This window comes from Eptatretus burgeri, chromosome 8 (assembly GCF_056783735.1).
Source record: "Eptatretus burgeri isolate ZD-2024b chromosome 8, Ebu_testis_v1, whole genome shotgun sequence".
Lineage (NCBI taxonomy): Eukaryota > Metazoa > Chordata > Myxini > Myxiniformes > Myxinidae > Eptatretus > Eptatretus burgeri.
In genome coordinates this window covers 65,803,176-65,819,634 of record NC_140968.1, presented here as the reverse complement: position 1 = coordinate 65,819,634, position 16,459 = coordinate 65,803,176, and the positions used below count along the sequence as shown (strand labels likewise).

Here is a 16,459-nt window from a genome sequence, read left to right as displayed (position 1 = left end):
TGTTTGGGACGAATTCAGACAAAGTACTGTTAAACAGCAACTATGTTTTCCTATTCATATTCAAAATATAACGTTCAATTTAAATATGTTATTCCTCAATCATAAACTGACTTTTGCAGATAGATAGACAGACAGGCCGACAGATGGACGGACATGAACTATTGCTTTACCACACTTTTCGCTTTGCGTGTGCGGGCTCATAACCACAAAAATCTATATTATAAAAAGAGCATCTGTCTGTCTGTTTGTTTGTCGTGTTATAACGTGAGAACAGATTAACAGATTTCAATAAATCCAACAACGGTGGATTTAGGGAACTCCCTGAAAGGTTTGTGATGAATTTTTTTTTTATGGCTACATGGGCACACCTGGTGAAACTGTAAACACCAACTTGTGACGTTGGTTATCCCCACACTCCCAGGAATCCTTTTTCTTCTTTCCCAATTAATTAGCCATCAGAGCAAAGATTGGTATTTCCTTCAGTGAAGTGACGGGTCTTATACTCTAATAAACCCCAAAATAAGAAAGCTCGGAGGGATACAAATACAATGTGCGGCAGTAAATAGCGAACAGTGAGACTTACCCCAACCGAGGAGATAATACCAGAGGAGCTGTTGCTCTTCCGCAAAAACGGCAACAACAATGAGTGTGTGCAGGTGTATCCCCTCACACAGCATCCAAAAATAGTTACTACCCCGAAGGTAGTGCAGCGCAAACTGGAGGACTTTGCAGCCCACCTGGGATTGAGGCAAGGTGGGAGATTCAGGCAAAGCATGCAGCATCAGCAACAGCCATTAGGCATACATCTCACTCGTGAAAGAAAAGTGTGAAGACCTTTAAGAGTTTCGATGAGGAGCATGTTTAAAAGGCAACTTCAGTTTTGTGTCGAATTAAATTGCCTTCATAAAATGTTACTTATTTTAAAGACTGGCTCAGTGAGATGGTGGTCATGGCCAAACTCCATTTTCCTTGTGTCGAAGAAGTACAACACGACCACCCTGCCTCATTAAAAAAAATTCTGTCCTTTCATTACCGAGTCCTCTTACTGATTGATGGCCACTACTTTCGGTCTCAATATTTTCATAGCACGCTAAGGCTTAAATATCACATTCTCATGAATTCCCGACAAGACTGCAAGAGGTTGGTTTAATCATTACTCATTGTGATGAAACAACACCCCAAAACAATGCATTGTCGTAGTCGTGTCACATGACTTTGCAAGGCTTTTATGACCACAACTTTGGACTGAATGGTTTATTATCCCGGTGTACACAAATGTCATACGACGTCCTGCGTGACAAGTTAATGTGCAAACGAAAAAGTAAACAGAAACTTTAATGAACTATTTTCAATATGTGGGATTCTTATTAAAAGGGTTTAATTTTCAAAGAACATTCACCTTATAAATTATTTCAAGTGTTTGCACGTTTCTTTGTTCCTCTTTCACGGCCGAACTGTAGCACCTTGTGGCCCCAAATTTGATTGTAGGTACTTCAGTATCTGGCCAAGGTTTTAAGCTTCCCCTTGTTGGCCTTGATGTCCGTTTTGAGGCCACCAAAGAAAGGCCGCTATGAAGTGAATATTTGGATGTGGGGTCAGGCAGTGCTGCCGCCAGTCCCCATTGCTTTTCAATGTCCAACACGCCCCGAAACCACCGCTGGGAAAAGCTCACCCAGCCGGGCAGCGCCAGCTACACCCTCACCCCCACCACCAGTACTTTAATATATAAAAGGATCTTCATGATCTTCATGGATATGCCTGTTTTAATTTAAGATTGTAATTTTCTTTCTTACCTTTTTCCTTTAATGGAACATATCTACTCGGTAAATGATTGGGAATCAAATGTCATCAATGTGCTCATTTTCATCAGTGGCTATCTGGCGACTTTTGGAATACCCCGTGTCATTATCCACATTGAACTGAAGTCACTTCGCAACAAATTCATAAAGAATATCAACCAAATAAACTCCAACTTTATGGACCTTTCTTAAAGGTGCCTGCCGAGTCTTCAGAAATCATGTCTGTGGCAAAACACGTTTCTTTCACAGAATGACACGTTACTCTTCCTCTCTTGATTCAGCCAATACTCCTTTGATCGGCCCAATGTTTTTGGTAGTGGTAACACCTTTGCCCAACGCTACCTTCCAAATGACATGAAGTACCTGTGGTGAAAACTTCCTTTTTTGTGCAATGTTGAATATTCGAGTGGTGACCATGACGTCTGGGTTTATTTTCTGCCAACATGAACCCTCTGCTTTCCATTCATCCAATCTTCCTGTTTATTATCTGTGATGACTTTGACTGTCATCAAATTGGCTGCCCAGGGGTTGGGACTCCGTCAAATAACATACTGTATTATTTTTCTCGTGGAAATTTCTGACCATCTGCTAATGAAGTCATCCATCTTTCTAGCTGATGTCTGCTTGTCTCTTTTGTGATGAAGAGTGTGGCAGTTATTTAACGGGACTGGGCTGTGTTCTTCCTCGTCTCACGTAAGTTGGTCAAACTTGTTTTCAATATCCAGACATTGATGGCACTTGCAGATTCTTCCAATCTGAGCTTTTCGATCTGTACCAATCACTGAACACCCAGTGGCACATGGTCAAGAGCTTTGTCCTCATCTCTTCTTTCCTTCACATATGATGGTATGGTTGGGATTCAGCCAATGATAAAACAAAGTGCCGAAACTCTATATTCATATCTAAAGCCAACTTTCTAATCCCGTCTCTCGATCTCTTGCCTCTTCTATGGGCTCTTATCTGAACAGTGTGAGCTTCAAAGTCTCTAAAGTGGTTGAGGTCTCATCGAGGCTTGACCTCGTCTGCAACAGCACCTGAGGTCATCAACACATCATCCTAAAATCTTTCTCCATGGAACTGGCCTCTCTATCTACAATTTTAAACAAATCATTCTTCTCACGTCATATCACCTCCACAATAAAGGTTGCCAAAGTCACACTGATTCACAAAGAGAAGAACAAAAATGACAAACTCATTTACAGACCATTCCATACTGCACATCCTCAGCAAAGTTTTGGAATCTGTCATTGCTGCAGATCTGCATGCCTTTTTGCAAATACCCTTTTTCTTCCACCCTCTTCTGCCATCACCCGCTCTCTGAGGGTATCTAACAACGAGCACACATGTCCCATACACTCCCAGATGAAGACCACTCGTGGTCGGAAAGTAAGAGCTGAGCCTTACCCGAGCAATTGCTCTTGTTAAGTCTTGCTTTTACTCAAATATGACATGACTCATTATCACACATCACAAAATGGCCACGGGTTGCTTCTCACTGCTTTCCAGCAGCTACAACGTATGTCAGCATTGGTGTCAACTTGAGCCGATGGCCTCGACAATATGATAAAGTATATTTACAATGCAGTGGGGGTGTGGAGAGCACTCACCGGATTGGAGGAAACGAGGGCCTCGTTATGTGCAACAGCGATGAGCTCCACAATGGTGGAAATGGAGGTTAGCAGGAAGGAAGAGAAAAGGTTCTTGTGCAGTGTGATTCTTTGGCAGCTCAAGTTCCTGCAACCATGATGGAGAGCATCTCAATTTGTAGGTGCCATGTATAACAATTCATACATGACAATCGACAATGATGTTGATGACCTGTAGCATTCATAATATTACTTTCTGTATGAATCAATGAGTGTATTACTGTAAATGTGTAATGGAGTTTTAGGAAGTCATAACAACCGTCTGGGTTTTGGAGTTTCGTTGTGGATTTGGTTGCTAACCTGATTGTTGATGCTTGATTTAGATCATTCCTTCATTCTGTAGAACTGTCATATTTATGTGAATGGCTGTTGGTTTAAGCTTTGATCATCACACCTGATTAATAAACAATCTTTTACATTTCCTCTCATTATGCAAGGTTGTAAAATACATTTATCCTTCCTGGACTTTTGTTTTTTTTGATCTTCTTTTTGTTGCTTCTTCTGCCTTTACTCAATTTGTCACTTTCTCTTTCTACTTTTTCTACCTTTGCTTCTTTCAAACTCTGTGAGAACGGTTTTGTAAATCCAGCAACCTTGTGTGTGTGTGTGTGTGTGTGTGTGTGTGTGTGTGTGTGTGTGTGTGTGTGTGTGTGTGTGTGTGTGTGTGTGTGTGTGTGTGTGTGTGTGTGTGTGTGTGTGTGTGTGTGTGTGTGTGTGTGTGTGTTTTGCATGTGTGCATTATCTGAACCATTCCAGCCAAAACTCCAGGGATTACATTTTTCAAAAATTACCCGATTTTTTGTCCTACAAGTCAATGAGGAGTAAAAGTGAAATTGGCTAATTTTCCCATTTTTCTTTCCTTCATTTATAAATAAGTCAATTTGGAGTACAAGATGAAGCTAAATCAACTGTGGTAGTTGGCAAAAACTGTCAGTCAGAACAATAGAGGTGTTAATTCCTCCCTGATGCTCACAATGCATCGCAAACTACGATACTTCCAGGGTCATGAATTTTAGTACAAGTTGTTTTGTGCATATTATTTGATTTACTTTGTGGATACATTAGTAATGTAAATAATTTTTCAATACGTTTGTTATCATATGGAGGTACAGTATTTAAAACAAGCTGCAGAATCATTATCAGCAATGGCTCAGAGCACATTACATTTTGTCATAGTTCACTACTAAAATCATAAAAATGAGCACCTGACACAGTGTAATACAAGCACTCAATGTTTGTCCACCTAGTTTTACAGCCGCCATGAGTTGCCTGTGTTTTCTCAACACAAAATTCATCTTCGCAAAAATATTAGTATTTCCCGCATTCTGATCGCACCATCTCACGACAACTCGGTGACGATTCTCCATTCCGGATTTGCCGTACAGTCCGCTCAGTCGTTCGATCGGAGATTTCTCGATTCCAGATTCACCGCGAGACTCACTCGAAATCCCGATCATGGCGAGGGAGCGCTGTATCACTCCAGGCTTACCTCCCTTTGGCTTCCCAGCCCACAAATTATCTGACTAGTCAATCCAAGACATGAAGGCAAGCCTCTCCTTCCCTATAACCCCTCAACTCTACACCAACACCTCTCCCATCCCACCAAACAATATTTGGCCTGACATTTTGCTGAGTACCCTTCCAACTGTTCAATTAATTGTCCATTTGTGTATTTTATTTTGTTCTTTTATAATTTGTTTATTTTTTGTCTCAAATATGCAGTTACGTGAGGCTAAAATTATGTTAGGGTGACCGAAAATGTGCCCTGGGAACGCAGCCCTCATTATAGCACGACGTCCATGGGAATATCTCGTCTGATTAACCTCGTTTTTGGTGATTAACCTGGTGGTTCCTTCCAGGAACGCATCCACAACGTTCAGTGGAAATTTGCTGTAGTGTGTTTTAAATTAACAATTATACAATTTATTTCAGAAAATATCACACTGCAAAAAAAATTTCATTTATGCAATTCAATGTCTTAAAACGTAGATAAGCCGATTCTGAGTACAAGTCGAGGCCTGGATTTCCGAGGGAAAAATGATACTGCTTTCGTAACTTCTTGCCATGTGGTGATCATAACTACAGACTTTGGTGAATTTCTATCCAACTGTTTATGAGGAGATAGTGTGACAGGTGGATGGACGGAGGGATGGACAGACAAAGCTGATTACAATCTCCCCCCCATTACAATATATATATATATATATATATATATATATATATATATATATATATATATATATATATATATATATATATATATATATATATATATATATATATATTGTTACGAATTTCGGTCCGCCCGGCGTGCGATCGGCCATGTAACTCAAATCGCGACCGCGTCGCCCACCGGAATGGACAATTCAGTCGTGACCCTCTTTGGAACTACCGCCAGGAGCTAGTCACGGGTGGGACTTTCGACCACACCACAATCGTGCCAATCGGCCACCCGCGCAGGATGGAGTTGTTCGCCAAACTCAACCTACCTAAGTACCTGCGCGAGTAGTTAACCAGGCGATCGTACCTCGCCGCTGGCTGGCCGAGGACACGAACCGCTTAAGCGGTCCGTTCCGTGCTTCAGTGATAACCGAGCGGTGTTATCGCCGGCCCCGACGGACGTGATTATTTATCGGGTGCTTACACCCTTCTACCAATTCCTTCCGTGATGCAAGATGGAACTTTCAAACAAGGGAAAGGACGCAACGAAACGGGGAACAGTTCAACAAGCACATTTATTGCACACTCAGAAAAGCACGTATTTTACAGCCATACAGTAAATCATGCACATACACAGTGAAAGCAAGCAAAGGCAGAGTTAATTCCGAATAAAGTGTCTTTATTTCACACGCAATTACTTAAACAGTTTTACTTACAAGACGGCGCCACTACATGCATTTACACAAAAAGCAAAGAAAAAGCCACCCTCCAAGACAAGGGTGGCAGACAGGTTCGTGGACCAAATGTGTGTGGAACCTGGATGAGCGGCCAGGTCCACGAGACTGAAGGGTCTTATCCCCGCCCTCGTGGTGCGATAGTGGGCAAGCCGCGATGTCAGCGTAGCTGCGCCTGGCTTCATGCCCCTGGCGTGGCCGGTGAGCTCTCTCCGGCGTTTTCCGCACAGGCACGTGTTTCACCATCAGCACCACGGTTGGGGAGGAGAACGGACGGGGTTACCGGTGCTTTCTTAGCGCGGAGCTCAGTAAGGGAGAGGGGAATTGCTGACGCTCCGAGCTCCTTGCTCTCCGTCGATCGGCCCCCGTCTGCCTTAAGACCAGCTCCGAGCTCCGTCTCCCGACTCTGCCCCACTGACACTGCCGCACCGACACTGCCGCCGTCTGCCTCTTCGAGCTCCGTCCTGTTCTCCGACTCCTCCAGACTGCCACTCTCCAGACCCGACTTGACTGCCTCGAGCTGCGCCGTGCTCGCGCTTATATAGGCTGGGGGAGCGCATATGCAAATTTGTGGATCCAGTGGGTTCGGAGGCGGGGCTACACCACCTGATGCTCAGCCATTGGATGGATGAAAAGTGGGCGTGAATCATTCCTGATCCGATTTCTCCTTCGAAAGGATCCCATTCACAACCCATGGCATGACGTTCGGTAGAAAGGCGAAGGTGGTGGGAGTTTGCTGTGGTGGTTTGGGAAGGGTGTTGGTGGTGGCGATTTGGTTGTTGGCGGGCATCGTTTGAGAGTGGGGGTGAGGCGATGTTTGCGGGGTGGGGTTGTGGAGGTGAAGGGGCCGAAGGTGGTGGTGGTTTGGTGTAGTTGTTTGGGGGCGTTGTTGGTGGTGGCAATTTGGTTGTTGGGGGATGATTGGTCCAAAATAACGACAGCAAAAGAAAAACGGCTATCTCAAAGGATCGTAGCCCTGTGAACACGGAAATCCCTCTAAACAACGGTGGGGAAATCTAACTACACATATACTTATCGTCATAACTGATCTAAGGTCCTTTATGGTGTATTGCGAATTTCCACAGCCGTAACTATATATATATATATATATATATATATATATATATATATATATATATATATATATATATATATATATATATATATATATATATATATATATATATATATATGGATAATCATGACATTCCTGGAAAGGGAACTCATGTTAATACAGGAGGTCATAACCCATTTAAAGCCTGTGCTATGGTGACCAACCTATGGTTGTTTATCCATGCTCTATCCTTTTTCAATGCTGCACAACAAGCAAGTAATTAACACTTCCCATTTTTTAAGTCTTTTGAATGACTTGGCCAGGATTTGAAGCATCAACGTCCCAGACTCGGAGCAAATGCTTTAACCATTACACCACCAAATCGGGTTAAGAATTTTATAAATGAAAAGTTGAAAACAAAAAAAAAGCAGTCATATGAATATATTTAATTGAAAAATGAAATAAACGTTGGTGCATCTTGGGTTATGTTGTTATATGTCTCTAGTTTGTATCCATTTGAAAGCTCCATATCGATATCATACATATGTGTTTATCTGTGTCCATCATCCCCTTCCTCGTATGCAAATCACAGGTATTCATGCTTGCAGAAGCCAAGCAGTTTGTCTACCTGTAATTATTTGTCCAAATTATCTATTCGTGTTTGTGTTGCATCTGGAATGCAAATGACAAAACTTACTTGAAGTAAAAAAATATGATGAGTGACAGAGTCAGGGATACAATGGAGATGCTGTTTCCAGCTATTGCCAGATAGTACATATTCAGGGTCATCTGTTGTGAGAATATGGGAATGGGGGGGGGGGGAAGCGGAGGGGGATGTGGATGTAATTGGACAAAAGCAATGAAACAAACATCTTTAATTTGTCTAATACACCTCAATAGTCATGCTGTGGAATGCTTTTTGAATACAACGGATCTAAAGGATTACAAATAGTCCAAGGCATGTATGCCTGCAGTCTGTGCTACGAGCAGCTATCATTTGTCTGCAGTTCCTTTACTATGCCATCGGCATAATGTAGGTCTGTGGTACCTGTTTCCTCTGTGCTGTAAAGTTGTTGCAGAATGTGTAGTTGGACCAAGTGCGGTTGCTCTCAGGGTGTCTGAACCAATGTCCATCTTTGTGACAGATCTTAGTCACCTTTTCTACAACGCCACAAGCAATAGATATGCATGGAGTTCAACAACAACAATAATGCTCATAGCCATTTAGCCTGGTAAATCTACAGCCAAACCATGGTACTTTGAAAACAAACTAGGATTTGAAGGTAATTAAGTAAAACTCGAGCGTTGGCCCTAACTCGGCCCTAAAGATGTTTGGAAGTAGGACGAATGTTTCCCAATTGTGTCACGTAACGTTTGCAACTTTGATTTGATTTGTTCAGCTCGTATTTCCAACGAAAATATATATACTTTGTCAGTGACTAGAATCTTAGGACTAACTTGGCTCGCATTTGATAATCTCAATGGCATCGTGTTTATACTTGAATGATAACACATAAGGAATATATACATTTAGCCCATCATGCTGCGCTGCACCAACACCACAAACCATCACCCATCCACACACAAGGTACCTACAAGTTATCAATATCTGCATAACATTCACGTACCTATATCCAATTCCAATTTAAACCTATCTACCCCTTCTACTACCACTACTTATCTATGGAGACCATTCCATGCATCAACTACTGTCTGACTGAAAGACTCTTGCCTTCTTACTGTCCTCACTCATCTACTTTACCCTCAAGCCTTGGCCCCTGGGCCAAACACTGTCCATTCTACTGAAAACTGCACTGCACCTATCCTGTCCACACCTTTCACTATCTTAAACATCTCTATCAGATCTCCTCTTAACCACCTTCTTTCCAATGTATAAAGTCCTGTCTCCTTCAGCCACTCCTCATAGTAGTCTCGCTAGCCCTGGAATCGATCTCATAGCTCGACGCTGTACATCAATAAACTTGGTGATGAACAACAATATAAAAAAATGGTGCACAAAAGCTTTTGTGTTAAATGTCCAAGTAAAGGACAAAGGTTTCAAAATCTCCTTCATACATTGTGCTATATTTGAAATGAAGAGCAACAGCAGTACATCTGAAAACGTCAACCATGAAGAAAAACATCGCTCAGAACTGGCTAGGCCAAGCGCTTTCATGACAAGCAAACTGTGCGTCGCCTTTAATGCTCCAATAAAGCAATCACACAAGCTGAATCAAACCAGCCTGAAAGCGTTTCCATGTGAAACAGTCTTTTGATTCTGGGAACTCTCTATTTCAAATCCCACACACTATATGTATGTCCATTGTCTCCTAATGTCCTTGGAATTCATGTTAAAGTACACTGATGCCTCATACCGTCTTTGTTCTGCATGTGATCGATGTACAAAAGAGTGTAAGATCAATGTAAAATGTATGTGAATGTGAAAAAGTCGAATTATAATGTGACCCACCAAACACGGTTTGGAGACGCAAACTGTAAGGCAATCCAAATTGACTGAGAAACATATGACAGAGCTACAATGAAGACACATGAACATAAACCTAAGATCTCTCTATCTCTCTGATTCCCCTCTCGTGCTGTCAGGCAATTGGGCTGCCGAGGCAGTTCCATTGGCTCGTGAGCACGCTCCTAGCTGGGTAGCCACTCAAACGCAGGAAGTCAGAGCAGGAATTTGGAATTTGTTCAGAGTGCTGGCAATAGCTCATCGACACTTTGCGAAGGACACCGTGGGACCTTTAATATCCACCAACTGATGCAGAGAGACGGAACGCCCGTTTGACGTCCATCCTAGGGACGGCACATACGTTGATGAATCGCCCTGCCTGTGAACCCCAGGGTGGCAGTTTATAACTGGGCTGAGATTCAAACCCAGGCGAGACAGCTTAGAGGTGAGTAGCATACCTCCAAGCTATCCTGCCAGCCCAAACCTAAGATGGAGAACAAAATATTAGCTAGACTTTGGTCAAGGTTGTAATATTATATTAGACGTTCCATTTAAACGAACCTGCAAAATTCTTATTTGCATTGTTATTAACCAAGGCATGAAGAGCAGAATTTTAAGGTTATATTAAATAATTTTGTTTTAAGACCGACCAGCAGTATCAAAGTCCACAAAGTAGTCTGGGCAGTTTTGCGAGGCAATCACACCAGCCTCTGTATCTCCCCAGCACATCCACCCATCCCAGGTGCGTTTGCAAAAAGTATCACCTGCGGCGACGAAACAAAAGCTTCCCATAGAGCACGTGAAATCAAAACAGCTATTCACACTCTGATGAATTATGTAAATGAGGGTTTAAGAAAAAAAAGCATAAATATTAAAAATACTGACTGTTATTGCTGTGAGAAGACATCTGCATGATGTTCATGTAGCAGTCATATTGGGCCAGCAAGATCTTCATATTGGATGTTTGTCCTCCCTGCACAGGGTTAGGAGTCTTTATCAGGACAACCGAATGAATTACAAACAGATCTTCCTTGAACCTTTCATGAATCCTCATTCAAGAGAGAAAGACTTGTCCAGCAACAAAAGGTTTTAAGCTATTCCAAAAGCCTTTGCACTCAAACGTAATTCTCAGGTAGTTTTCCATTACTACATCCTTAATGGGCCCAATTATTCCCATCTTCTCTAGGGGTTGGCCGCAAAACGTTTTTGGTTTAAGTATTTAATGGACCGTCTGGCCAGACCTGACGTTCGACATAAGGTGAAGATTTGCAGTGGGTAATAGGCGAGTTATCATCAGCACTGAACAAATTACAAATTCAGGGTGCCGATGATAACTCACCGACTCTTTCATATCCACCAATGGCCAGTGCTTGCAGAAAGGATGAACCCTTTTAAGATGCTAAACATCCTTCTGATGGACAGCACCTCACCCTTGTTGCCTTTCCCTGCATGCACAACACGAGGGCAGAAATTTATAGCTGGGTCAAGATTCAAACCCAGGCCAGACAGCTGAAAGGTGAGTGCGCATATCTCCAGGTTATCCTGCCAGCATGGTTTTCAACTCTGCTTTTGAAATTCGTCCAAACTCATTACCAAGTGAACCATTTTCGTAAACGATGAGTTAATGTTGCTGCCCTTCCTTGCTTTCAAACTATAATGTTCTCGTATTGTTCAAGTAGATATACTGGATATCATATACTATGGATACTGTGAGCCCGGTGTGGCTTAGTGGTTAAGGCGGTGGTTTTGGGATCCTCGGGGTTCTGAGTTTGAGCCCCGCTGGCCACTGAGTTAGCATCAAGGGGGTTGACTCAGCCTGTCATCCTTCCGAAGGTTGGCGAAATGAGCACCAGTATACTGGTAATTATCCCTGCGTGTCGAAGGCGACGAAAGGGTTAGCGTCAGGAAGGGCATCTGGCCGTAAAAACATTGCCACAAGAAAGGGTACCATGATTGGAGCCCACAAAAAGCTGATCCCTGCTCAGGGATAAAGGCTTTCAAATGGTGTGATGATGATATACCATGGATGCTGTCTGAAAATTCTTCAGTAAACACCTCAAACACAGAGTTTTTTTTTCCTGAAGCTTTAGAGGGAGACAAATGCCCATTGCAAGGGATGGAAAGGAAGGGGTGTGGGTGGTGAGTTGCTTCGGAAGAGGAAATAAGTTTGGCAAAGACAAGATCAAGAACAATGGCATCGATTCCCATTAGCCTGAGGAATACGGATCCTCTGTAAGTGTTTCACTTTGTAACACACTTAGTCTGGGACAAATTTCCTCTTCAGTATTTAAGGTCACATGATGACACACTGACTACACCAAACATGGACTGTTGAGAAAGTTGCTGTCAACTCCACCACCATGGCTATCTAACCAAAGAAAGGTGATGAGATAAAAGGAAAAAAGAAAACAAGCAAAAAAGGAGAAGAGTAAACAAACAGTAAAGATGAAAACAAAACAAGCAATGGGAAGTATTACAAAGAAAAATGCTCAAGGCTGAAATAACAGGAGAAATTTAAAAACTGGGAAAGTCCTTGATACTGAGCTGGACCCTCGACAGGTTTGGAAATGGGATTTATTTTCATCAATCTCGTGGGGCTTCGGACGTAACCCTCACTGTCGTCAGTGAGCCATGTCAAGACTCCTTTGAAAAAAAAAACATGAGGATTGCATTAGATAATTATCGGTCCGCTTGGTTTAAAGCTTGGTGTTAGCTTCATGGTTAAGATGGCCGGCTTAACATCATAAGGTCCTGAGTCTCAAAGCTCCTGTTGTGCCATAAACATAATACCAGGTTGGTTCACTCAGCCCGTCATCCTTCTGAGGTCGGAAAAATCAATACCAGCTTACTCGGAGGAGTGAGCCATTCAAGTATCCCATGTCGGAGTGGTGACTTATTTGGGATTGTTCCCCTCAGACAATGAAAAACTGCTTTGGCAGCTCTATGTGTCTGAAGATGTGAAAGGATTGCTTCTTCTTCCTCTTCTTCTTCTTCTTGCTTTCTTTTCATGGCCAGAATTTGTTATCAAAATTTCTCGAAGGATCAGGTCACTAATTTCAACCAGACCACTGCAAACTGTCATTCGATGAAGCGGTCCTTTCGCTCATTGTTGGATCACCAGATAGGTATAGTGATGGGTGATGTCATGACAAATTTTGCCAATCATGTCAGCAGTCGTCGACTTTCAATCGTTGTTCTGACGGCTCGGATGAGCTTCTGCTGCCTGAGATCTGCCTGTACAACACCAAGATAGTGCCACTTAAGCAATTCAATTTGCAGCTGACCTCAAAGGGAAAGAAGTTATGACACGATATTTCTTCGGCTTCTGTGAACAATGAGGTTCAGGTCATGGTCCACAAGGGCAAGCATTGCTTGGGCATGCCTGGACCAAACTGTCTGGAGTCAATAACATGTTCCTTCAAACACCAAATGTAAGTTGTATTTATTTATTTATTGATAATTAAAAGCTCCCGGTGTGTACCCCGGTCAGAATAGGTACACCGTATCCCTGCGTGTCGTAAAAGGCGACTAAAAGGGTTGGCGTCAGGAAGGGCATCCGGCCATAAAAACATCGCCTCAAAAGGAAACCATGATGAGTACAACTGATGGGCAGGGTACAGCCCGAAGTACCACGTGGGGGTCCCCACCCCCTCTCGTTAAAACTCAAGGTGGGGAACCCGATCGAAGCAAGGGAGGAAATTTTTCCATTTATGATGACCAATCGTCTGATGCCCCACGTGGAGATCGGTTTCTGAGGTTTGGTACATGGAATGTAGGGACAATGACAGGGAGATCTGGAGAAGTGGTTGAAACATTGGTCAGAAGAAGAGTGGACATATGTTGTGTGCAGGAGACACGGTGGAAGGGAAGTGGTGTGAGAATGGTGAAGGGAAGTGGTGTGAGAATGGTGAAGGGAAGGCAGGGGCAGAAGTTCAAGTTTATGTGGCAAGGGTGCCCGGAAGGCATGCATGGTGTTGGTGTAATGTTTTCTGAGGAGTTTGTAGACAGTGTAGTGAGTGTGACGAGAGTGAGTGAAAGGTTGATGATGGTGAGAATTGTGATCGGAAATCTCTTGGTGAACGTCATCTCGGGATATGCCCCGCAGGTCGGTCGAAGCGATGAAGAGAAGAACATGTTCTGGTGTGCGATGGAGAAGTTGATGGAAAATGTGAAAGATGAGGAAGTTGTAGACAGTGTAGTGAGTGTGACTAGAGTGAGTGAAAGGTTGATGATGGTGAGAATTGTGATCGGAAATCTCTTGGTGAACGTCATCTCGGGATATGCCCCGCAGGTCGGTCGAAGCGATGAAGAGAAGAACATGTTCTGGTGTGCGATGGAGAAGTTGATGGAAAATGTGAAAGATGAGGAAGTTGTTGTGGTTGGAGGGGACTTGAATGGACATGTGGGAAGGAGTCCAGACGGTTTTGAGGAAGTCCATGGGGGTTATGGATATGGTGTGAGAAATGGAGAAGGTGAAAGGATCTTGAGTTTGCTGATGGAGCTGATTTGTTGCTCTGTAATACTCAATTCCAGAAAGCGAATAATAAGCTTATTACATACACGTCAGGTGGGTTGACGACAACCATTGACTACCTGATGGTGCGTCGGCGAGATAGGGGAAACCTTCGGGACACAAAGGTGATCCCAGGGGAGGAGACTGTTTCGCAGCACCACCTGGTTGTCTGCGATATAAGGGTGAAAGGTGCGCGGAGAATTCGGCGGGTGAAGTACCAACCGAGGATGAAGGTGTGGAGGTTGAAAGAGGCGACAGTGAAGGAAGCATTAAGAGAGAGGCTGAGTATGGTTGAAGATGATGTGGTTGAGCTTGAAAGTGGTTGGATGTCAATGAAAGCTAGTCTATTGGGAGCCATTGGTGAGGTATGTGGATGGACAAAAGGACCACTGAGGCACTCGGAAACATGGTGGTGGGATGATGAAGTTGGAAAGACGATTGAAGAGAAGAGGAAGAAGTTCAAGGAATGGCAAAAGGCAAAGGATACGGTGGAAGAAGAGGCTGCACATGAAAGTTATAAGGAAGCCAAGAAGGCTGCAAAGAAAGAGGTTGCAAAGGTGCAGGAGGCCCATTGGAAAATGTTTGGAGAACGCTTGGATTCGGAGGAGGGTAAGAGAGCGGTATTCAGGATTGCAAAGCAGATAGCGAGAGAGAGATTTGATGTGATGGGGTGAGTTGCTTGAAGGATGAAGTGGGACAAATTGTTGTGGATTCAGATGGAATTAAAGGAAGATGGAAGAGATATATGGAAAGGCTGTTGAATGTAGAAAATGAATGGGATAGAAACATCGAGAGTAACCCGGTTTTAGGAACATCAGAGAAGATAACTGAGAAGGAAGTTGAGGAAGCTATAAGAGCAATGAAGAGTAGAAAAGCAGGAGGGCCGACGGGAGTTGTGGGAGATATGTTGAAGGCAGCGGGAAGTTGGGGTGTGAAGAGAATGACAGAGATCTGTAATCTGGTGGTGAAAGAAGGCCGCATTCCAGTGGATTGGGAACTGAGTACCCTCGTCCCTCTGTACAAGGGGAAAGGTGACCCTCTGGACTGTGGCTCCTATAGAGCAATAAAGTTATTGGAGCATGGAATGAAGGTATTGGAAAGGGTGTTGGAGAAGAGGATAAGGAAGAAGGTAAAGATTGACGAAATGCAGTTTGGATTTATGCCAGGAAAAGGAACGACAGATGCAATTTTTATTGTAAGGCAGTTGCAGGAGAAGTACATGGAGAAGAGGAAGAAGTTGTTTTTTGGGTTTGTTGATCTGGAGAAAACATTTGATAGGGTCCCACACGAAGTAATGGCATGGGCATTGAGGAAGTTAGGAGTGGAGGAATGGTTGATCAGAGTAGTGATGGCCATGTACGAGAGAGCACGCACAGCTGTAAGGACGAAGGATGGGAACAGTGGTGAGTTTGAGGTGAGGGTAGGAGTGCACCAGGGGTCGGTACTAAGTCCACTTCTATTTGTAGTTGTGATGGAGGTGCTGGCTCGGAGGGTAAAGGAGGGTTTACCGTGGGAGCTGCTGTATGCAGATGATCTGGTGTTGATTGTAGAGAGTCTGGATGGACTGAAGGAGAAGATGAACAAGTGGAAGGAATGTATGGAGGCAAAAGGTTTGAAGGTGAATATCGGAAAGTCGAAGGTGATGGCAAGTGGTAAAGCATGTGGTGAGGTGGAAAGGACTGGGAAGTGGCCGTGTGCTGTGTGCAGGAAGGGTGTCGGAGTGAACTCCATTCAGTGTACAATGTGTGCTGAATGGGTTCATCGAAAATGTAGTGGGGTGAGAGGGTCATTAACCAGTGTGGCAGCTACATTCAAGTGTAAGGTGTGCATCGAGGGAGCAGCAGATGAAGGAATTGTTGAGTTGGATCTTGGAGATGGTGTGAAGCTGGAAGGGGTGAAAACATTGTGCTATCTCGGAGACATGCTGAATGGAGAAGGTGGATCAGACTCTTCGACGGTTGCTGGAGTGAGATGTGCATGGAAGAAGTTTCGGGAACTGAGTGGCGTGCTGACGAAGAGGGGAGTGTCGTTGAAGCTGAAGGGAAAGGTGTATGCTTCATGTGTGAGGAGTACGATGATTTATGGGTAT

General features: G+C 43.5%; 1 protein-coding gene across 1 annotated transcript in view; it reads right to left on the bottom strand.

Annotated features, from left to right (window-relative positions):
• Window positions 1-16,459, bottom strand: part of LOC147021925 (calcitonin gene-related peptide type 1 receptor-like) — a 71,749-nt gene that overhangs the window by 50,560 nt on the left and 4,730 nt on the right. The window contains exons 4-9 of the mRNA XM_085892353.1: window positions 10,743-10,830; window positions 10,508-10,621; window positions 8,442-8,554; window positions 8,091-8,182; window positions 3,407-3,533; window positions 584-737 (exon numbers count right to left, since the gene is read on the bottom strand). Of these exons, the coding sequence (XP_085748479.1) occupies window positions 584-737; window positions 3,407-3,533; window positions 8,091-8,182; window positions 8,442-8,554; window positions 10,508-10,621; window positions 10,743-10,830 (688 nt within the window). The remainder of the gene's footprint in view (window positions 1-583; window positions 738-3,406; window positions 3,534-8,090; window positions 8,183-8,441; window positions 8,555-10,507; window positions 10,622-10,742; window positions 10,831-16,459) is intronic.